General features: G+C 37.7%; 1 protein-coding gene across 6 annotated transcripts in view; it reads left to right on the top strand.

The window, feature by feature from the left end:
• The window catches only part of CNTN4 (contactin 4), a 778,655-nt gene that overhangs the window by 576,816 nt on the left and 176,817 nt on the right, over positions 1 to 25,022 (top strand). For 5 of the 6 annotated variants that reach the window (XM_039240293.1, XM_039240289.1, XM_039240291.1 and 2 more), the window contains one exon: positions 15,318 to 15,515. In XM_039240293.1, the coding sequence (XP_039096224.1) occupies positions 15,318 to 15,515 (198 nt within the window). Of the gene's footprint in view, positions 1 to 12,089; positions 12,096 to 15,317; positions 15,516 to 25,022 lie in introns of those variants that run through there. The other variant, XM_039240294.1, reaches the window with a different exon arrangement.

Genomic DNA, 25,022 nt, shown 5'->3' with positions numbered 1-25,022 from the left:
CCTGTGCATTTAGTGTATTTTGCAGTATGGGGTGGCATGTGTGGTTAGGACAGATATAATCATTCCAGTTTTACTCTTTTTTGAATTTTTTTGTTTATTTTTATTTTTGAGAGAAAGAGAGAGGTAGACAGAGGATCCAAAGCTGACTTTGTACTGACAGCAGAGAGCTTGATGCGGGGTTAAACCATCACCCATGAGATCATGAGATCATGACCTGAGCCAAAGTCGGACACTTAACCAACTGAGCCACCAGGCACTCCCAGTATTACTCTTGAAACTACTGAGGCTTTAAGTAGAGGTACTTCAATTTCCACCCAGATTCTTATGAAACAACGTGCTATCTCATGAAACGTCAGGTCGTTTCTTTATTTCAAAACTCCCCACCAGCTTCTGCTGTATCACTTATTGAGATTATTATTTTTCCCTTTCATCAGAGAAAGCTGAGTTTCTCAATTCCCCACAACTCCTTTTGTTGGTCAGATGGGAGGAAAAAAAATCGTTACCTATGTGAAACTATAGAAGATTTGTGTATTTAGATCTAATAAATGCAATAACCAGGGAATTTAAATCATATAATATTTCCCATCTTTCCAGAGATGGATAGACTCTTTTTTCCCTGAGGGAACTTTTAACTTAAGAATGTGTTTAAATCCCCTCAGCATGACGGAATAATCATTAATGTTTACAGTTACTATAGCAACTAGAAATGCTGGTGATTGAGTAGGAAAAGAGCCTGAGAGAGGAAGATAAGCTGTGTCAATTATTGAACATCTGTCAAACATGTAGCCGATTTAAAGTGACAGGCAAAATGCTCGAAATTGAAGGTGTGTGAATTGTATTTTTCCCAACATTCACTTAAGAACATCAGTTTTGTATTGTTTTGCCAGTATTACAGAGAGGTAATTAACTTTTATTTTCATGCACGTAAAAGAGGTGTTTTCTATGAGTAAGATATGTTTGCATGTGTAATTTTTTATGCTCTAATAGTATTAATCCAGATCTACTGGATGTTGCTTTACAGCATCTTGAGCTCCTTTGTATACATTATTTAATTTAATCTCATGGTAATGCACAAATTTGGTAAGTAATATCCATTTATAGAATTTTGCATCTTATGGGAACAGAGAGGTGAAAAAGTATGTTTAGGACATGTACCTCTGCATTCAGGCTCTCCTCTCCCCCACACTAGCACACTACTCATTTATGCAAAGGCAGCACCCTACATATTGTCACATGTGTCTCCAGTACCTGCTCTTGTACCAGGGCAGACATCCCAGATCAGTTATGGCCCCTTTTTCCTTGAGTACCACTGCATCCTCAAGACCCTAACATAGCATTCTGGAGAGCCAATACCAATTAGGCAGAGCTCCCCAGTCAAGTTGAAATCTGTACTCCCTATCCAATAATGATTTCTCACCTTTGCGTGGTGTTTTCTCATTTACAAATCGTTTTCACATATATGGTCTTATTTGGTCATCAGGCCTCTGAGGTGAGGGTTATCCCTTCTTTACATGTGAGAAAATTGAAGCTTAGAGAGATTAAGTGATTTGGGCAGGATCACAAAATGAGGTAGAGGACACCTCCTCCCCTGCTGCTTTTCAGCTACACTATATGAGAAAAGAGCAGTAGGTATAAAAACTAAAGACATGGATTCCAAGTCCTGCCCTAATCACCTGTTAATTACAAACCAAACCAAAGCAACCAAGAAACATTAATGCCCCTAGGCCCCTCACCCTGCTCCTGAAAGGAGAGTAGTAGATAGATTTTCTCTAGGATACTTGCCCGCTATCATCTGTAATATGTGAGTGCTAAATATAACTTTACTGCTAAGTTTCCCAATTACAGCATTTGTTTATTATCTACCCTATGTTATCATTGCCCCCCCCCAGCTTCTAGAAAGTGAGAGAAAAAATTAGTTTTAAGTTACGATTTTGCTACTTCAACATATTAGCATGAATGTACTAGTGCTACACAAGTGGTCAGAAGATTTAATTTTCTGGGTTAGTTTTGTTTAATGTCAAGTTTTAAATATTCTCTGTGTTTCTCACTTTTCCTTTTCTGGAAAATAGATATTACATCCTAGAGATGAATGAAATGAATACTATAAAATGAAAGTAATTTCAGAAAAAGGAGTACTATATTAAGATAATATGTCATTGTAGCCTTATTGATCATAAACCCTGATCTGGTCTGTTAACATAAGTGGATGATTTAGAATGGATCTGTACCATGAAGTTGAACAAATATATAGATCATCAAGCAGTTCTTTATACAGTCTTTGCTTTAGCAATAATACCAGCAAACATTAACATTTATCGAGTGCTTGTATGTGCTAGACATTGTGCTAATTTTAATTAAGCACTTTGCTTATTACAACATTGCCTTTGATCCTCTCAACCACCTATAAAGTGTATTATTATCCCTACTTTTCAGGTGAGAAAATTGAGTCTCAGATAAATTAAGTCACTTTCTGGGGCCTTATAGAAGGGGCAAAATTTCAGGACTAGAGAAATATGTCTAACTCCAAATACTAGGGTACATACTTGACTGGTTATAGAAAATACTCTTAAAATACCTTAGGTGAGGATATTTAATTTAAACACACACACACACGCATATACACATACACACAGACTTAGATATCAGATAGAGAACTATTATGATCAGGTGTTATTTTCCTCTGAAAGTTTTTCTTGAAGCTGCCTTCCCCCATCAAAGTCTTTCGTATGTTGCCATAAAAGAGATATAAGAGTCATTGGTACAAATCTACTATTTCTTTTTTAAATGTTTATTTCTTTATTTTATTTTGACACAGAGAGAGAGAGCAGGGGAGGGGCAGAGAGAGAGGGAGAGATCGAATCTCAAGCAGACTCTGCACTGTCAGAGCAGATCTCCACATGGGGCTCCATCTCACAAACTGCCAGATCATGACTGGACTCAAAATCGGGAGTCAGGGGCTTAAGGGACTGAGTCACCCAGGCACCCCAAGAATTCACTATTTTTAAGAGTTGGTGATTTAAAGAACAATTTTCTTTTAATTTTCTAAGTTTATTTCTTTTGAAAGAGAGAGAGAACACAAGTAGGGGAGGAGAAGGGGGAGAGGGGGAGAGAAAGAGAATCTCTTCAATGGGGCTCAAATCCACAAACTGCAAGATCATGACCTAAGCCAAAACCAAGAGTCAGATGCCCAACCAACTGAGCCACCCACCAGGTGCCCTGATTTAAAGAACAATATTAAATGGTAGTGGGTGGTGAGAGATTAGTATACAATTATTTTTCAAAGGACATTCTGAGGGGACTTATGAATAACGGTAAGAAGAGGACATTACTAAATGGGAGAGGGGAGGTAAGATAAGCCTCGAAAGTAGAAAAAGAAATGACAAGGGTTTATATTGGTCAAGACATTTGATCTTGAGGACAGAATCTCAGTATACACTAGGGTAATTTTTTTAATGAGCAGATTTATTGATTTTTTTTAAAGCAGCTTATATGAAAGACAAGAATGTTTCCTCAAAGTTGATTTTCTCAGATCCCACCTGCACTCACTTATTTTGCCTGTCAACTCTGAGTCTTAGCTTCATCCTCTCAGAATCATCCTGTCTCTAGCACATTAGACATGGGCACGAGGCACTTTGCTCACAGCTGCTGCATCTCAAAACCTGAGGGGGAAAAAAGGCCCCTTTTTGCAAGGATTCAATTTTAGAAGATTCTGATTGGCTGCCTTGTGTCATATGACTCTTCCTGAACCAATCACTGTGCCTTAGGGGATGAGGTAGTATGATTGGCCTACCTCAAGATTCATGCCCATTCCTATGGCCAGCCTTTGAAGAATGATGATTGGGTACCATGGAAACCAAAGGACGAAATATTGCCAAGAAGAGTAACCTGCCTTTTATTGCAAACCAAATAGTGAAGAAAAACTCAAGGATGATTAATCATTCATCTGGTCTGTCCACCACATCTCAATGCAGAACTTGACCATTATTGTCAGTGAATATCTTTTGTGTTTATAAAAGTAAATTCTTCTCTTCGGGAAGAGCAGATCTGTTTTTAATAGACCACCAGGCCGAATGCATTTATTATTGGCATATTTCAGCATTGGCAAAATGCAGAGAAGAGATGGGAAAAAGCATCTCAGATTACAATGAAGACTAGTATTTGCTTGGCAAATTTGATTAAGGGTTAATTTAGACTTAAAATTTAAATATCACTTGTTTGAATTTTAGACCACATCTTTAATTGAGGATGGTGTAGAATTGTTTAATAACCGGATGAAAAGGCTGTGTATCAGTGACTTGTGTGGGAGTTGGTGACATTGCTTGAGAACTTGTTCTGTTACCCGTATAACTACTTGAATGGTTTTAAAAATGTAAATAATTATAGTTTAAGTGACATTTTCTACCATTTACTCAAAATTGTTAATCATTCCTGAGAATGTCTTTCAGTTCCCACACTGAATATTTTTTCCTTTCTACTCAGAAATTGCTAAGCTAAAAGTAATAAGATAGATTTTGATTATGTGGTGACAAATAGCACAAATTCTATTAATGATGATGTGTGCAGCCTTTTCTTAGAAAATGTCTTCAAATGTTGATATACAAGTGACCTGTATATCCTGATATTTCAGGATTTAATTGGTCCCTAGTTCCCTGAAATTCTGAGCATCTCTTGAGTGCCACACAGGATTAGGTACCGTGGCACACAAAAGCAAACAAGATGGTGGTGATCCCTGAAATAACCCCCACTGTAGTTATTTCAGCAAAGGGCCTGGCAACATCAGTCATGCTAACCTCTGCACCCACCTTTTTACTGGCTTACTTAAGCTCAAGGGTGCCATTGCAGTGGCTTCCAGCAAAGGAAAAGAAATCTTGGCCAAGGTGTCTGCTTTAATCATAAATCTAATTCCACTGGTTTTCTTGATGGTCTTAGAATAGATTACTTGCTTTCCTATGTCTCACTTTCCCTGTCCCTCCAATGGAACCAATTTTTATTCTACTTACTTCTTCTACTTATTAGTAGAGGCAACAAATGAGATCATGGATACTCAAGTGTTTTGAAGTATAAAAAATTAAACCACTTGTGGTTCTGCTCATGTACTTATAAGATGTAGCCTTACAAGGCTACATGAAAACCTGGCTCACCAAATCCAAGTTTCCTTCCTTCTATGTGGAAATATCTTAGTCCAGGGATTAGTGCCCCTCCCCCCCCGACTAACTGCAGTTCTGGCCGGACCACCCAGGGGCCATTTGGTAACTTGAGTTTTATTGGCACATGTCATTTAGCCTGTTGTCTTGTATGGACTAACCATCTCTGCATGTGTACCTCTCTGCTTTTACTGAGTCTTTCTTTCCCTTAAGTATTAGAAAGACTATGAATTAGTTATCTTTTCTTACTGCCATTTTGTAAACTCAGTAAAGCTGCATGTCAGAGAGTCGGAAAAAAAGGAAAGGTTTTTTTTTTTTTTGAGAAAGGGCTTAGCCATTCTGATTTGAAAAATGTACATTCTGATATTATAGATTTTCTGTCCTCCTCTGATTTCAGTGATTTTGATTTGCAATCAGTGGTCTGATGGAAGCATTGTATACTCTTCTTTACAGGTAACTTCTTTCTTACTAACACTTCTGGCCTAGAGTTCAGTAATGAATTGTTGCTCTAGGAAACTTGGGACATTTGGAATTCCAGTTCATTTCAACTAACATTCACTAGTTGATGACAGATGGGGGAGAAAAAAGTGAAGCGTATGTCCCCCTGCCATATGTATTCTTGTCCACAAGTAATACTCAGATCTGGTGGCTAGAGAAGAGACAAGTAATTGAACCATTCTAATATAGGGAAAATAAAATGTTAATATGTAAAATAACATGTAGCTGCTGTGAGGCAGAAAAGAAACACATGTTTATTTGGTTGTTGAGGAGAGACCATGTATATTTTTCCAGGAGGGAAGATGGCTCTTTGAAAAAGATACCAGTTGAGATAAGCAGAAAGTGGAAGGGCATCCTGAAAGAGTGCCCAGGTCTAGGCAGGGGGATTGAAAAGCATACAGCACATCAGGGGATAAGTGACTGTTTTTCCACTTTACCTTAAACAACCCTACTTAGCAGTACAAACATTTCTTAAAATATAGTGTTGTTGGGAAGAGCAAGTCACAAAAAAGCTAGAAAACAGAACTCTCAGCTTACAGCCAAGACAGGTGGGCAGAGCCTTCCCATAGTGCCTTTTCTTTGTATTTAAAGGTGACTTCAGAGGAAATAGATATGTATTATGTGAAAAGTAATCAAAGTAATCAGCCTCTCTGCTGTTTTGCAGAACCTAGCTTGAAGAGTACTCCCCCAGAATATGCACTTACGTGGAGAGAGGAATAGAAAGCTGAGACTAGATAATTTGAAGTCCTGCTTTGGAAAGACTTGACTACTAGCTTGATGTATTTTGTTTGATCCAGGCTGCAGTGGAGATCACAAGTACTTGTGTGGGAAAGAGGAACGGGATCCAAAACTGCTCTTTAGACAAAATAATCTGGTAGTGGTGTGTGGATTGGCCTGGAAAGTTGGCAAAGTGGCAGGATGTTCTTAGGCCAATGACAGGTAATGGTGAGATGGGCATGGAAGCAAGAAACCCTATGGAATTCTAATCCATAGGATTTGGATACTGACTGGATATGCCTCCCCCCAATACTCCTAGAGGGAATCTGAGATCTGGCAGAAGGTGTCGTATGAAAGGGACCTAAGTATTAAGCTGAAAGAGTTGAAAGAGTTATATCTCATTTTCTTCTGCTCAATTCTCACCTGAGGAAAAGTGACTTTCTCTCTAGAATGGGGCATTGACTTTTGATGGGTATCTCCTTAACCAGTATGCAGTTTTCACATTGTCTCAAGTATTTTATATTTTACTTTGGCTGTCAAAGATATCTATGCTTTAAGGAATTAATCCTTATCAGATGCGCTTTGGATGTTGTATTTGAGTTTTTCATAAAATACAGTAGTAGCTTTGATTTCTTAAAATGCCAAATTTTTAACAATTAGCTGAAAGAAATACCTTTAATCCCAGTGAGCAGTATTTTTATCTGCCTCTCATACTCCATTCAGGCTCCATCTCTCTGCAATAGCCTTACTAGTTTGACTACATGAAGAGGGCTGGACCACCGCTCATCACAATCGTACATAGCTCCGATGTTCTTCTGTGTGATTTTGGTATCACCCCTACCTTCATTCCATCAAAATACTCCGATTCACTTGTGCATACTCTCCAGCACCCTTTTCATGCTAACAAGAGCATGCAACTAAGCATCAACTCCATTTCTTTGTGTTTACTTTCTGTATTTCAAAACAGGTCCCAACCTAATTCGCCAACTGAGCAATATTGGCTTGTATAAGAAGCAGGGGTCGGTAAAAGCTGTGGCACCATGGGGATCCCCTGCCCTCACCTAAGTGGGAACCTGCTACTCAGCTCTGCCATTGTTTCCCTGATGGAGTGAGAGACTAGCGTGTTTCTATCTTTAAAAGCAGTGTTTCTCCCTGGTGATCTCCAGACCAGCAGTAGCAGCAGCACCTGGGAACTTGTTTCAAATTCACATTCTTAGCCTCCATCCCTGACCATCTGAATCAGAAACCTGGTGTGGAACTCTGCATTCTGTGTGATAACAAGGCCATTCTGGTGACTCTGAGCTCACTCCAAAAAACCTTTAGTGGAAAGGATGCTGTGTTGCACTTCCCTGATTCCTCTTGGGACTCAGAGCTGTGTTGAGTTTCAAGAAAATCCTGATATCTAGATGTTCATTTGATTTTTACTGTTTTTAAAGCACATGACACAATAAAAGACCACATGCTATGCAAGCTAAATCCATTCTGTGTGCCGTCATTTTCCAGCCTCTACTCAAGAGTCTGAATGTGCTAACTTTAAAAAGAATGCTGTTGTGTTGAAAAAATATATGGCTTCTTTCCTTAGTGTATGAAAGTTTGCTGACACCAGACCTAGATGATATTTCTGAAACTTTTTTACTGATATATTTCTGAGAGCAAAAGAGAGTCAGCATGTACCCCTGAGAATCTGGGAACATATCCTGAAACAATGAGCTACAAGCACATGATTTTGTTGAAGCCTTGCCTTATACATTTATGATTTGTATGGGTTTATATCTATTCCATCATATACTCATATTTGGCCTAGGCTCAAGATAATGTGTTAAATTACCCTCATGTTAAATTTTTTAACTTTTACCTACAAAGTTTTAAAGAAAATCTACACCCCAGAAAAGTGCCTAATTTACCCAATAAGATATAGGCCAGAAAACAAGAAGTAACCCATAAAAGGCAGGCGATGGTAAACTACACACAGGAGCAACATTCACAGGCTGTATACTTGACTCGAAGATGTCCCTTTTTCCATCCTATTTCCCATACCTCCACTCTCACATCTGAGTGGCCATACCACATGTACTAAATAACCGTTGAGTGAAAAGTCAGGAGGCTTATTTTTAGAAGCGGCTGCCCCAAGTTTGCATGAGATTTGGCACTAGGCCTTTTCTAATCCTTGCTCACATGGTCACCATTTCATTTCTCCTAAATCACTTTTATAAGGATGGTGAAGAATTTTGACCTTAGGTACCAGTACCCATTGATTGGAAGTAATTGCCTAAAGCACTATATTGAGAATGATTGTGAATTTGTATGTGGCGTAGTCAATTCCTGTGTCAGCCGTGGGTGGAGTGGCAGCTGGTGGTCCAGGTGACAGATACATGCCATCCCTGCTCTACTCAGCACGAATTACCAATGAAAAACAATTTCTGAATTCTGGGAGGTCCTGCTTGGTGCTGGAGACTTGTCTATACCACGTTCTCCCAGTCACAAAGCATCCATTTTAGGGGCTTTCAGCCACAGGCATGACTTCAGCAACCTACATTGTGTAGGGCAACAGCCATCATTGTAATCATTCAAGGCCCATTAGTCTTTGTCATAATTGATAGAGGTATAATACCGGCCCTCTTCTGGCCCTTCATATTTCAGCTTCTCTCAGACACCTCCCCTCACCTTCTGTTTCACAAAATGCTGTTGACTGTATGACAGTTCAAATATGACTTTATATTGATCATTTAGGGTCTTGATATAAGTAGAGGTTTTACTCAGTGGCATCTTCTCTCAGAAGCCAGAAATCTATCAGCCACTCCCTCTTGGGAGATCGCACAAATCTTTCATAGGACAACACACACTACTCTTAGGCTTTCCCACCACCTATTTATGATGCAAAATCACTAGTGCTGTTGAGAGCTTAACATTTCTGATACAATTCTTACTTTTTCTGGAATTACTTAGATTACTCACAATTTATAATATCTTTCTTTTCCTAAATTCACAGAAAGGCAAAATACCAGTCTATTTATAAGCAAAAAAAAAAAAAAAAAAAAGCAAAACGAAAACAAAAAACACACAAAAACACATTCTTAAAAGCTGACATCAACATGTTTAATGTTCAGTTAGGCTCTTAGTTTAGGCAGGGCAAGTGTTCTTTTTATTATTTCTGTTTTTCAGATGAGACAATTAAGGAGCAGAAATTACTTTCTAGCTGATAAGCACTGAAGCCAAGACTCAATCCATGTATTTTGACAATAAATCCAGGGATCTTTGAACTGGGTTATGCTCTCTCCCTTCTTGTCCAGGAAAACTATCAACTGGGTCCAATCTCTGCCTTCATTTCTGTTGCTTAGCTGAGCTCAGTGATTTTGGGAAAGGTTGGTGTTTAGTAAATATTTCACAAAGAAGTAAACCAGTGAATATATTCATGTAACCAGTTTTATCTATAGAATCACGTAAATACATTTTTCACATCTACCTGCTTAGAATATCTCAATTTAAATTCAACTTCATAACACTGTACAAAATGTAGAATTAGGTATTGATAAAATATTGAAAAATAAAGAGACCCTCATACTGTTGAAATAATTTATCAAAGTAAAAGTGGTTACAACATAAGGACTAGAATCCAGATATCCTATTAATTCTACTATCTTTTTCCTACACAATACAACACAGCTTAATTCAAATAAATATAGGGTACTGTAGTGTGTGTGTGTGTGTGTGTGTGTGTACAAGTTCTAGTTCTGCAGGTCCCTGGCTGCCTCAGTCAGTAAAGCGTGCAACTCTTGATCTTGGGTTGTGAGTTCAAGACCCATACTGGGTGTAGAGATTACTTATTTTTTTTAATTTAAATAAAAATTCAAATGTTCTGACTTTTATCAATAATTACCTGTGTGATTCTTAGCAAGCTACAGGGTATCTTTGGATCCCACTTTCCTCATTTGTCAAATTAGGATTTGGGATTTGATATTACACATATAGAGTTGTGGAATTTTAATGCTGAAAGATACTTAGAGATCAGCTAGTTGTACTCCCTCATTTACAGACGAGGAAATTTACAGATAACGAACACTGATCTTTTCTAGCTCTGAAATAAATTCCGAGAGGACCATATGGGTTCCAAAGAGAATCAGCTCTTATGAATACTGAGACTACCCACTTACCAAATGTGTGATTATGTTCCACACATGTAGCTTCTCTAGATTTAAGTTCCCTGTGCTGTAAAATTCAAGGGGTCATACTAAGTTTCCTTTCACTTTTATTTTTTTTTTTAAATATTTTATTTATTTCTAGGAGAGAGAGAGAGAGAGCGTGAGCAGGGGAGGGTCAGAGAGAGAGGGAGTCACAGACTGAAACAGGCTCCAGGCTCTGAGCTGGCAGTCAGCACAGAGCCCGACGCGGGGCTCGAACCCAAGAACCGCGAGATCACGACCTAAGCGAAAGTCGGACGCTTAACCGACTAAGCCACCCAGGCGCCCCTCCTTTCACTTTTAAAACTTTGAAGTTGCCTTAAGAAAGGCATCTTTGAAAACTGACATTTGTGCTACCCTGGGACAGGACTCAGAACGTCATGAAGCATAACATAACTCTGGGAAGAAATTAGCATCAGGAACACGTTAAGAGCATCCATCCAAAGGACTCTGATCACAGGGTGAATTTGCTCAATGAATACTTAAATTGCTTGATTGATGTCTTGTTTGGAAACTGATAACCCAACATTCTTTGCTTTTGGCCCAAAAATATGGAAAAATGAACCAAGTAAGAGAGTGAAGTTTCGTTGTTAATTTCCTATAGATTTGGATGCTACTAGTCAGAAAACCATCACTAGGTCCTTCTTCCCTAAAGGATATCACATTATAACTAGTCTCAGTATTTTTCAATTGAGCATCAGAAGCTTCACAATCTATTAAATATTGTATTCCAAGTATCTGTTTACTGAGTTGTTACAAATTGCCAATGGGACAGGAACTGTCTGTCACTTCCAGAGCAATTAGTGTGTGAAAACTTATCAAAAGAAATCTGTCAAGTTTGAATAAGTATAAATATTGCATGGGAGTCCTTAAGGAAATCAAACTGAGGGGGATACATTTTTGCTCATTGCAGCACATGAGAATTTATTTTGCTTTATTTACTTGGCTCTCTTTTTTAGCATGTTGACAGCATTTTATTTAACCCAATGGATTAATGTTTTGCTCTGATAAAAATAGACTTTGGTTCTTAGAGGAAAACTAGAGTGTCTGATTGAGTGATAAAATATTGGCTCCTTACTGTCAAATTTGAAGAGCTCCCTCCAGGAAGGGAGCACTGGAATGGGAGTATAGCTAAAAAGACTATTACATACAGATCTTCTTCGACTTAGGATGAGGTTATATCCCAATAAACCCGTTGGAGGTAGCAATGCATTTAATACTCCTAACCTACCAACCACCATCATTTATCCTAGCCTACCTTAAATTCTCGCAGACCCTTCTCTAGTCTACTTTGCCACTTTTTGATTCTCTGACCTTACCCTTTTTAGGCTTAAGATTTTTCATGTCTTTAAAACAAAGAAATACAACAGGTGATCCACTGGGTAATTTTTAGCTTTACTACATATTTTACCTGCACTGATGTCTGCATTACCACTCCATTATATCTTATGCTCCTTCCTCATTGTCTTGGAAAATATAAATATGATACTTTCAGGTAGTGATATTTTCTATAAAGAAAAAAAATTAATATCTCTTAGAGATGTCCCCCTTTCAGGAGGTTCAGCATGATCTCATCAGTGCACAGCCAAGATTTTTTGAATGACATTTGTACTTTAGGACTCAACAGTATTTACAAAAGTCACATGTTCAACTCATGTTAGTTATGATCTTTAACATAATCCATTTGAGGCCATATTTGGAAACTACATTTGTTTGTTTTTTTCCTTTTTCTACACTGTGGAAAATGGTTACAGGGTTATATTATTATTATATTTTGGGAAGCTTATTATAATTTTAATTTAACATTTTGTTATTTTCTATTGTTTAAACTCACTTAGTGATCTTCGCCACACTGAAGTAATAGAGTTAATAATCTTCACGTTATACTTAATGTTTCTTGAATTGAAGTCATTGCCATTTGTTCAGGGTTTCCCAGCTTAAGTTTTTTGACCTATTCATAGATGTTTTAGAAAAATGGTGTGTGTGTAGAGGGGATGAGGATATTTTATGATCGGTAAAAGAGATTTTATTATCATTTTATGTAGTAAGTTTGTATGCTTAAACTTATGCTCTAAGGAATTTGAGGAATTTGGCATATTAAAAATCTCTTGCAAGTCTTAAAAGGATAAATTCAAAAATCTACTAAATTTTGTTTAATCTAGATCTTCTCAAAGCCATTTGATCCTGTAAGACATCCAAATTTAGGATAGGTGGGAGGGAGAGAACTTCTATTAACAAGAAATTAACATTCCAAAGATCACAGTTTAGGAGATGCTGCAGTATGTGCTTAAGGTTGTTTGTATCCTCTCCTAAAGCATTAAGTCACTGATGTTACAAAAGCAGTGAAACCAAAATAATTAGCATATTTTTAAATAGCCAAACAGCATGTTAATTGGGTATGTTTTCTGTTTTTACTTTTAAAATGGCTAACTTTTAATGATTCAGATGTGCTCATGATTCAGAGTGCTTTCACAAAGAAGAATCCTCACTACATTACCTGCGTCACATTTATTATAATCCCTACTTGATAGGTTAAAAGTTGAAAGTGAGAATGTTTAAATGTCATTCTTTAGGTTTGAATTTTGGTCCTTTTTTTTAAATTCCAATTAGAACAACAACAAAGTAGATTTTTTTTCTTTTTTTCCTGATATCCACGGTCAGTACAACTTAATTGTTACCTTGTCCCACAGAATTCAGAGAGGTTGCTATCACTGCCCATTAGCAACAATGTTGAGAAATGTCTTCAGAAAAAAAAAATACAGTTTTATATATTTGATTACAACTTTGCTTGGAGAGGTGTGGATTGATTAATATTGTGCTGGTAAATTACTTTCTAACTTCTACCTTGTGATTTTGGAGATATTAATTTATACTTAAATCTCTCCTATAGCTAATTACAGGAATAGACAGTGTTCTCCTCATTGTTTATATGAGAACATTGAGATGCTCAGAGATTACTTGGTTTGCCCAAAACACACACACCAAACTGAGTGAGCAGTACACAACACTGTGCTGTTGCCTCTGCTGATGGTTAAAATCTCCTGTTTCTTATGGGAAAACTGCCATAACAATTGAACTTCCCCATGATCTACTATAGAGGCTTTCCTCCCCCAGATTTCAGTTTCTTCAGGAAGTGACTAGCTTGCTGGGAAGCACTTGCTTATTTATACTGAGCATCCTCTTGACATCAGCATGGGGTTACTTATAATTACAGGCACACGTGTAAATAAAATGATTAACTATTCTCATATAAATATAATTATATCTCTCAAATAATACATGCAGAAATGTTTTAATCCAGTGATAAAGGGAAAGCAATCCGCATGGCCCCTTCTTTGTATGTAAACAGTGGATTATTAGGCAGAATATGTTGCACATTTGGTTATTGAGGTCAATCACGCTTGGGACTCATCTAAGTATTAAACAACAAAAATGCCTTTATAGCAATTAGTATTCTCTTTAGAAAGCTGAAACCTTTCTCCCATTTTCCAAGGACACTGCATACAGTTAGACTTTTTCCCAGGATTCTATTAAAGAAAGATATATAAGCATTCAGCCAACTGGTTCTGAAACCAGAATCTTCTTTTGCATCTGGTTTTCCCCCTCCACTACCAAAGTAATTTTTAAGACAAAGTGGGGCACACTAACTAATCAGTGCCAGTGGCTACCATGTCATTTCTCCATCTTTGGACACATCTGGAGATCACACTTTAAAGAGAGGAATCATGGAATGCCTAGAGCTGAAGTTGTTTGATTTCCTTGGAGCATAGTAGTTCATGGCAGCACATCATTTCGACTCACTGTCATTTAGGGTTCTTCTCATAAATGGAAAGCATGGGATCACATGTTCATTCACAAAACACTTACCTAATTCTTAAGAAAAATTACAACTTTGTAACAGATGTTTTCAGGTCTGGCTGCCCATTACACTCATCCCACTGGCATTCTGGGATAAATAAGCATTGACAAAAAGGTTGCTCTTGGACTGCTATTTCATACTCAGTCCCTTATAAATATAATAAATTTTTCAGCCAATAGTTTTAAGTACACATTTAAATTTGGGGCCAGCCAGCCAGTCAATATGTGTTCACCAAGTATTTCCTGCAATATTAAACTACCATCTCACTCAATTAATGGAAAAATAGTTCAACTACACAAGTAAGAAAAGAGTAAGAATGTGCATTGATAGTAAGAAGCATTGAGAGTAGACTGAACTGAGACCTAGGAATTATTCTATCCCTACATAGGGCCAAGAGTTTGGATTTAGTTACTTTGTTCCCCAGTGCCCAAGTTTCTCATTTAACGGAAAACTGTAAACTGTATTGAAAAACACAAAGTGCTATGTAAGTATGTGGCACTATGATGCACCATGACAATTATTATCTATAAAATGAAAGAAGTGATCTAAATAGTTTACTATATCAAAATTATAGACTCTCTGGGTCTAAAATTTGAGCATTAACTCAGTATGTATTGCATGGTGTTTGGCACATGCTTAGCAAACTATAAATGCTTATCTCCTTGGCTTAAAGAGGTTGGACTTCTTTTAATCACCTAGCAGTGTATTCCTTTTAGTTCTCTAGAAATAAAATCTTATTCGCTGACAGTAGGAATATGGGTAAAATCTTTAAGGGATTGTGATTACTTCCCATTTATATTAAACAGGCTGAAAAAGTATCAGTGGACAACATATGAATTTCTGACAACCATTTTTTTCATGAATACAGTAGCATTCCAATGTCTGAAGACATCTTTATAATGATGATTCCTTTGCTTTCAGAGCTGAGTTATGCCTGGATCTTCAATGAATACCCTTCCTATCAGGATAATCGCCGCTTTGTTTCTCAAGAGACTGGGAATCTGTATATTGCCAAAGTAGAAAAGTCAGATGTCGGGAATTATACCTGTGTAGTTACGAATACAGTGACAAACCACAAGGTCCTGGGACCACCCACACCGCTAATATTGAGAAATGATGGTGAGTTTCCCAAGGGATTTTGTGTTTTGTGGTTATATGTTACATATGGAAAACTGTTACATTATTGGCATACAAACTCTGATTGTCTAAATTAAATTTAAGAAAGGCTTAATGCTTCTTACATTGGTACCTATGTTTTCACCCATGAATCTCTTTTGGAAAACTAATTAGAAATTTAATTGCTAATCTCAACAGGAATGGAATGTGGATTTAGGTGAGTATAAATAACAAAGTGTTTCTTTTTTCACTTAAAATGTACACACAGGCAGAATGAAGTAGAAGGTTGAACAACTAGCTCATTAATCACTTCTATGTAATTTAGTATTAAGTGTCCAGAAAGAAGTTTTAAATTATCCAAATAACTTCTGGATTTATGATACTAACAACATAGTTCACACCATGATGAAATGCAGGAATATCAAGGCTTATTTGAGAAATAAGTCTTTATTTCCAACACTTTTGTGAAAATGTTTCAAGAAAATATATGATTTTTCACCCTAATTACCTGGGTGAATGACATAACAGTGTATAATTCACCATGTGCTTTTAAAAGGCAATCTTACCTGAATTGTATGCCAAAATCTAGTACCACTAAGCCTTTTCCCCACCAGGAGTCTTTTCATGTATTCTCTTCCCTCTTCTTGAGCTGCTTCTCCTCTGAATCGCAGCCTTTCATTTGACTAACTGATACTGGCCCTTTCATTTTCTTCAAGTATATCACTTTGTCCAGGAAGTGATCTCTGTCTGACTCCCTCCCTGCTATGCTGCATCAGGTGCCTCTCTAAAGTCCAATAGAGCCTATTATTATATGCAGAAGAACTCTTCATTTTGTATCACAATTACCAGTATGCTTCACTGTCTCCTTAACTATAAACTTGCTATTTTAGAAGCACATGCATTGCCTGGATCAGTAGTGTATCTCCAACACCTGTACAATACCGGAACATAGGAGATTTTTAATAGTTATTTGCTGAGTAAAAGAAAACAAAGGCACAATTAAGTCTTTCAATAATGGCTGATAGAAAGATATAAGCAGCCATGATTCAATGTTTAAGTTTCTATTCTTTTTAAATTCCATTCCCATCAAATACACACTTGAGCCTTCCATTATGAACAGGAGTTATTAGACCCATTTTACAGGTAAGGAAACTGTCAGACAGGAACATTAATAACAAGCATTTAGTAGGTACTTAGTATTTGCTGGGTGCTCAGAATTTTACCAGAATTATTTCATTCAAATCTCAAGCAACTATATGAGGAATGTCCTCTTTTATTTTTTATCGATGAATGAACTGGGGCTCTGACATGTTAAATAACAAACCCCAAAGCTACATACCTAGCTAAAAACGAATGGCTCCACAATTCACACTCAGTAACCATGCCCTGTTGATTCCAGAGCCTAATACACTAATGCCTCAATCACTAGGTTTCATTTCATTACACTCTACCACCTCTTACCTGAATCTGTACAAGACAAACTTGCAGATTCAAGCCTGGAACTCAGATTTCTCTCCACATATGTTCCTCTTCCCTCTGTACTGAAGGGACTTTATGCCCAAGTGGAGCTGTGAATATGAACTTCTTATAATAGGATATTTGGAGGCAAACTAACTTGCAAGGAGGGTCTGAGAATCCTTACAGCATAAACTGTACCATGACATTTTTGAGCAAATGATGTAGTTTTGAACCATTCATTTATTTACTCATGCATTTAACATGTATTTGTTTAGCACTTATTATATGACAGCCACTATTAGTGCCAGTGCACAAGAACAATAGGGCCTCTATCTCAGTGTACTTACATGCTCCGGGAGGGCATAGGTAAAAAAACAAACATAAAGAAAAACAAAAACCCAATTACTTTAGGTAGTAATAAATAAACCAGCATGATAAAATAGAGGCCCTGTGGAGTGGAATGTATACCTGAGGCAAGAGTGTCATGGAAAGCCTTTCTGAAGAGATGACCTATGAGCTGAGACATGAATGATAAGAAGTCAGCCCTGTGATGATCAGAGGGAAGAGCAGTTCAGACTGAGTTAACATCACATGCAAAGGCCCTGACACCTGAAAAAAAAACATTTGGCATGATCAGGAAGGAAAGAGCATGTGAGCATGGATGGAGTACAGTGAGCAGGGTAAAGGGAGCTTTGAGTCAATATTGAAAAAGAATCAGTAGCCAGATCATGTAGATCATGGAGAAAACCCTGGATTTTATCTCAAGGTCATTGAGAAGCCATTAGAGGATGTTATGCAACAGAGTGATGCACATTTTGTAAAAGCTTTCTTAGCTACTGTGTAGAGATGGACTTTAAACAAGAGAGAGTGGATGCTGGATGTCCATCTGAAAGATTGTGCAGTAATTCAGTTGGGAAATGGTGGCAGCTTGAACTAGGGAGTAGTGGGGGGAACAGAGAAGTGGATGGATTGAGGATCTGGTTTGCAGGTAAACCTGCCCAAACTTGCCAATTCCCTGGAGGTGGGAGGTGTTGGAAGAGAAAACCAGGGATGACACAAAGGTTTCTGGTGTAACAACTGGGTGGATGGGAATGCTATTTACTGAAATGGTTTCACTGAACAGGTTTGTAAGGGGAAAATCAAAAGTATTACTTTAGTCATTATTTGTAAAGCCAAAAGCATGACTTCTCTCTTGGCAACAGAAAAAGTATTTGTTTTCTGCTGCTCCTCCCATCTCTCTATCATCACACCCATCGGATATGTTCACATGTGCTTATCAGCTTGCCTTCTCAACCTCGCCAACATTGTGATCGAGCACAGATTGTGGGTTGATCCAGCTTTGTTCTGGGGGCAAGCACAGTGCTTGCCAGGTGACAAATGTTAAATTAATATGTTGGAATAGCTGAATCAGATGAAATAAAACTGAAAATTTCATCAGTTTAAAAAGCCATTGATGTCATCTCTCCAGACCTAAGGATGAAGTAACTTTCAAAAGATGTGCTCCAGTGGCTTTTTGTACGGAATTGTTTCAAAATAAATTGTTCTGACCTCTGCTTATAATACACTTATGCCAAAATGTCTGTTCAGTGGTGTTATTATCCGTTCAGGTGTGTCAAGTCACAAATGTAATGAAATACTGATGATTCACTAAGACACAGCCCAGGAGACACATTGCACAGAGTTGCTAGAAAGAACTAAAATTCAGGAACACAAGAACTCCAGAATCATGGACACCTCAAGTTGGCAACGACTTTGCCTTTTGCTTGGCTTTTAGATATATCTTGACTTGTGTAGTATATCTTCATATAGATGACAAATGTTTTTTACTAGAATATTTTATCACAAAATTAGCCAAATAAGGATCTCATTCTTCAGCAATTAATGCCCATTCATTCTCAATTTCCATGAGAGTTTCATGGTGAAAATTCATAATATGTCTATCCCATTTAGGCTGGAGTATATAAAATGGGTACTTGAACTATATTGCTAAGCACAAAATAGGTTATTTAATTAGCTCTTGTCTGGAGGTAAGAGAAAAGGGGAAATATAAATCAAGAAGAGACTGCAAAATAAAGATGACATTCTTATTAAAGTCTATTATACAGGAATAAAATCACTAAAATTATCATTCTGCATGATCTTGTATTTAGTGACTGTGTATTAGACAAGGTTGTATAGAATTTGTCCAATCATTTTGTTAATTGAAGCTCTCTCAAAATTTCACATCCTTCTTCTGCCTCCAAAATGCAAATAAGCAAGGCAACAGAGTTTATTGCCTGAAGTGAACTAATTACCATGGCTAGTCATTTTCCATGCTAAGTGTAGATGTAGTTTAAAGAACTAGCTGTCCTCAATATTTAGGTTATTTCCTTAGAGTGCCAGCTAAACAGTTCTGGACTATGATTCATTGTTTCCAGCCTAAAAGGTGACAGTGAGTCATAAAGAGTGAACAGTGAACATTGACTCAAGTCCTAAAAGGCATCAAGTGTGATGTATTCCATGTTTATCCCCCTGACCCTTTTTACCCCTTGTCCCCAGCTCACCACAAGTCAGCAAGACTTTGGTACTTTATGTTCCATTCCCACCCCCACACTGTTCACATGGCTCACCCCTTCCTGTGTCTCAGATTGTTACTGAAATGTAGAACAGGATGGTTTGGAGGTCAGACCTGAGGACTCTGGAACCAGGCTCCCAGGATAGAACACAGCTGCACCACTTATTAGCTCTGTAACTGTGGATGTCAGTTTGACCTCAGTGTGCTCCGTTTTCTCATCAGTCAAGTGAAGATGATAGTACCTAGCTCAGAGGCTTATTTTCTGGGTTAAATTATGAATTAAGTTTTTTTATCAGTGACAAAATAGAAATGCAGCCTCAATAACTTACTTATATAGGTATACTCAAAAATTATATAAAATTTTAAATTTTTTAATGTTTATTTTTGAGAGAGAGAGAATGCACATGTGTGCATGAGCAGGGGAGAGGCAGAGAGAGTGGGAGACAGAGGATCTGAAGCAGGCTCTGTGCTGACAGCAGAGAGCCTGATGGAGGGACTTGAACCCATCAGTTGCTAGATCACAGCCTGAACAAAGTTGAACATTTAAACAGCAGAACCCACCCACATACCTCTCAACAAATTATATTTTTAAAAACAAATTATAGGGGCACCTGCGTGGCTTAGTTGGTTAACCATCCAACTTCAACTCAGGTCATGATCTCGCAGTTTATGGGTTTGAGCCCTATGTCAGGCTCTTTGCTGATAGCCAGCTCAGAGCCTGAGCCTTTTTCAGATTCTGTGTGTCCCTCTCTTTCTGACCCTCCCCTGCTCACGCTGTCTCTCTCTCTCTCTCTCTCTCTCTCTCAGAAATAAATAAAACATTTAAAAAAATAAATAAGTAAATAAAAACAAATTACATAGTGTATAGATAGTATGATCCTTGTTTTGAAAATATATGTGGATAATGGCAAAGAAAGCTGGAAATACTACTCTCCAAAATGCTAACAGTGTTAAAATCTTTGAAGTGTTTAACTTCCAGTGGCAAATGTTCAATTCTTATTTTTTTCTATTTGCTTTGTTGTACTTTCTCATTTTTCTACAATGATTAGAGATGTTTTGAATTTTTAGACAAAACTTGGTAGAGGCTTATTTATAGATGATTGGCCTTACAAGACACTTAGATGTCACCCAGCTTTGTATCTTTATTCTTTGAGAAAAAGGAGAACTGAAAACCAGAAAAGTAATATGAGGAGCACCGGGGTGAAATTCCTAGTGCTCCATCACTGGGCCATTTAACTGAGGTTCAGAAAAGCTGTTTGAAGCTTTAGATTAACAGATTTGCCTTGTATCTTTTGATTTGATTACATTTATGACTTAAATATTTTTAATATTGATAGTTCTCCTAAATAACTATATGTTTGTATAGTATTGACTGCCAGGTAGTATAAAACTAAGAGTTATTAGACAAATGTGAGAGAATTATATATCAGAGTTTATTTACCTAGATATTTTGAAATCTGCTTTGGAAAGATAATAAAACTTGTTATGTGCGAAAGTGCATCTGTTACTTAGGTACCATGAAAAAAAGCAAGATTTAATTGAGAAAAGAATTATAATTATTTTTAAGACAGGTACTAAAGTAGTCTATGGATCAATATTAGCCAGCTACTGGTTATTAATGATGATGAGCTTGCTCTCTTATGAGCTTCCTACACAGATCTCAAAGAATTGTCCCTAAATTTCTATAAACAAAGGAAATAGATTACCCATACAGCATTAATTACAGGAGAAATCATAGATTTAGGTGATAGTTATAATGGCTATTTCTTCTGTCTTTAATCACTGCCCCTGACTTCCTCTAAAATGGATGAAGGGGAGAAAAATTGGCTGATATTAGTACAGTCTTGGGAAAATGAGGTCATGTCCATGAGGATGTTTATGTACATTACATTCCTATATAATTGAGCAGGAGTTATTATATGACCTTTGTCTTTCTTCTGTTTTTGTCTTGAGGCTGTCAAGGATTGGTTTGGCAGTTCTTTGTTTTGCTTATTAGAACCAAGACACATTTTGATCAATTTACAGCCAGTGTCTGTGTGTTGGGTCTGTGCTTTGTATGGTGGATATTAAATATTTTTGAATATTATCCCTAATTAGAACTCTGAATAGAGGAAATACTAAGGAACAGGGAATAAAGAGTTTATCTTATCTTAGAGTTTCAAAATCTCTCTCTTCTCCTTTTCTCTTGCCAATTCCTGCGTGTATATACATTTATAAACATGTATGTAGGCTATGTTGGGTCAATACACATATGTTTATCTACACAAGATATATATTACCTTTGGAAGTTAAAACATAAACTTCACTTTTCTGAATACTATACTTCCGTGTAAAGTTAAATTATTTAAAATTTATGTTCTCATATATAACCACAGTAACTGGTGATTTTTCTAAGTTCTCACTCATTTTCCCAGCCTAATTTTATGTAGCCATGAAAATGCTTGGGGGCCTGGGTGGCTCAACCGGTTAAGCATCCGACTCTTGATTTCGGCTCAGATCATGATCTCACAGTGGTGTGATTGAGTCCTGTGGTGAGCTCTGTGCTGAAAATGGAGCCTGCTTGGGATTCTCTCTCTTATTGTCTCTCTGCCCCTCTCCCCAGTCCATGCTAGCTAGTGCTCACTCTCTCTCTCTCTCCCTCTTTCTCTCTCTCTCTCACTCTCACGTGCGCACACACACAAACACACACACAAGAAGAAAGAGAGAGAGAGAGAAAGAGTGAGAGAACGAAGGAAGGAAGGAAGGAAGGAAGGAAGGAAGGAAGGAAGGAAGGAAGGAAGGAAGGAAAGGAAAGGAAAGAGAAAATGCTAAGCATGGTCAGCACTGAAGCATTTAACGTTCTCATCTGAAATCAGCTTTAACCTAGTGGACAAGAGACCAGCTGACAACTTCAGTTTCTTGCAGTTTCAGAGCAGGAGGGACAGAAATAGGTGTGCTGGACATAGGGTTAAGAATGTCCCTGGGTGGTGCCAGCTACCTTTGTCTCTTTTGCCATGGCCTCACCTGGGATGCAGTGAAAGGGGGACAGGACTAAAAGTAAAGAAGAAAAAAAGTCATAGGAATCTGGGCTGCAATCCCAGATCTACCACTAACTGACATGACAAAATCCTGCCATTTCTTTGGTCCTCAGTTTTCTTAGTTTAAAATGAGTAATGTAATAAGCCATAGCTAAGGTTTCATCTAGTTATCCTCTAGGATTCTAGTCACAACTTTTGTATATTACCTCACTCCAATCTCAATATTCACACAGGCCAGATAATATCAGATGCTAATCAACAGGCAGATTGCTGCTCCTTGGATTGGATTTTTTCCCAATGCTAAAAACCAATCCTAGTGCAAAACTAGGTATATTCACTCTTTCCGACCATAATGGGCTTTTGTGAGCCTTCACTTCTGTGACTAATAGTGGCTCAGAAGACTACATTCCCCACAAAGTTCCAGATTTAAGACCAATGACTAAAAACTGGAACAGATAAAAGTAGAACATTCTAGAATATTCTGTAATATTGATGCAGTGTAATGTATCCTCCATTATGATATGCCATCTGTTCATAGTAGACTTTTCTAATATGCCCCAAACTGGATTAGAACCTCAAGTGAGCATTAACTACCAGTGTATGTCTTCATAAACAAAGCAGCTTTATTTGTAGGCCACTTAATTAACTTCATGGGATCCGATCAAAAACCCAGTCATTACGAAGATCTGTTTTTTATTGTAAAATTGATGTACAACCTTTTATTGATGACCTAGCATTTAAACTAGCAACTGTGACACCTCTGCTTGGCAGTGGGTAGAAATTCGTTCTTCACTCGTACATATTTTTCTTTTACTTAAGGTCTAGAGTTTATACCGAAACACTTTGCTTCATTTTACTCTCACTTCTAATTGCAACTTTTGTGTGGCTTTGTCATAGCAATCATGTCTTGTTTTTAATTCTCTAACATCACAGTTGAGGAATCTGTGGGCATAAAACATGTTTTATGAGGAGAATATCTAAATGACTAAAGGATGTGAGATATTTTACTAAACTGACATTGCTAATCTGATTTAACACTGTCTTAATGGCTCTGGATATTTTGAAGTCTTGACAACCTTAGAAACTTGGCAGTCAGCTTTAGACCCCTAGCACAGTCATTCCATTTCAGGTCCGTGTGGGCCAAAGGTCTTGGATGGTCATTTAGCTAGTCAGTTAGAAGACATCTGTTAAGTACCCGTTGTGTGTGGCACACTATAAAATAAAAAGACACGAGCTCAGCCCCTGGAAACCTACAGTCTTAGAGAATTCCAAATGAGTGAAGGGTCTAAAGTTTCATTCTTATTGGAGTCATTGATTCTACTTCCAGAAAACACATTTACAGACAATAGGATTTGAAATGAATAAGGAAAGTAGAGGTGTTAGCCTAAAATAGAGATGACTTCTCTGCCTGACTTATTTTGCTCAGCATAACACCCTCAAGGTCCGTCCATGTTGCTACACATGGCCAGATTTCATTGTTTCTCATTGCCATGTAGTATTCCATTGTATAGATAAACTACATCTTCTTGATCCATTCGTCCGTTGATGGACACTTAAGCTCTTTCCATGTTTTGGCTATTGTTGAGAGTGCTGCTATGAACATTGGGGTACATGTGCTCCTATGCATCAGCATTCCTATATCCCTTGGGTAAATTCCTAGCAGTGCTATTGCTGGGTCATAGGGGAGTTCTAGTGTTCATTTCTTGAAGAACCTCCACACTGTTTTCCAGAGGGGCTGTACCAGTTTACATTCCCACCAACAGTGCAGGAGGGTGCCCGTTTTTCCACATCCTCGCCAGCATCTAGAGTCATATGTTTGCACGTATGGGAGGATTAGGAGGAACTAAACAGAGGACCATGGGGTAGAAGGAAGGGAGTAAATGGTGGGGGAGAGGGAGAGAGGCAAACCATGAGAGACTCTTGAATGATGAGAACAAACTAAGGACTGATGGGTTTCGTAGGGGAGGGGGGAGATGGACGTGGAGAAGGGCACTTGTTGGGATGAGCACTGGGTGTTATATGGAAACCAACTTGACGATAAACCATTTGTAAAAAAATAAATAAAAATAAATAAATTAATTAAATAAAATGGAGATGACTTAGAGCATTCATTTGCTTATACGCTTAACCAATAAATACGAAGAACCTGTTATATGCTTGGCACGAGGAATGCAAAAGTCTTTCTGTGCCTCACAGATTATAGTCTAGCTGAGGAGCCTCACTGCAGGCTAAGGCAGGAGTGGGGGCATATTAGAGGAGAGTGGAGAAGTAAAGCAGGTTCATTTAAGTTCCTTTTGTAATAGGAGCCAGCAGTGAAGGGTGTGGTGAGATTATGCATTAATTGTGCCTCGGACATTTAATGAGGAATTAATGAGGAATTTCCCACAATTAATGAGGAAATCTGACCTGGTTGTTGGGAATCAGCCCAAGCCTCCATCAAGAGTTGAAGAAGGAAAAGAATTGCAGGCATTGGGGACAGTA

Source organism: Hyaena hyaena, unplaced genomic scaffold (assembly GCF_003009895.1).
Source record: "Hyaena hyaena isolate Hyena2069 unplaced genomic scaffold, ASM300989v1 scaffold_172, whole genome shotgun sequence".
NCBI lineage: Eukaryota > Metazoa > Chordata > Mammalia > Carnivora > Hyaenidae > Hyaena > Hyaena hyaena.
This window is presented reverse-complemented; position numbering and strand designations above follow the sequence as displayed.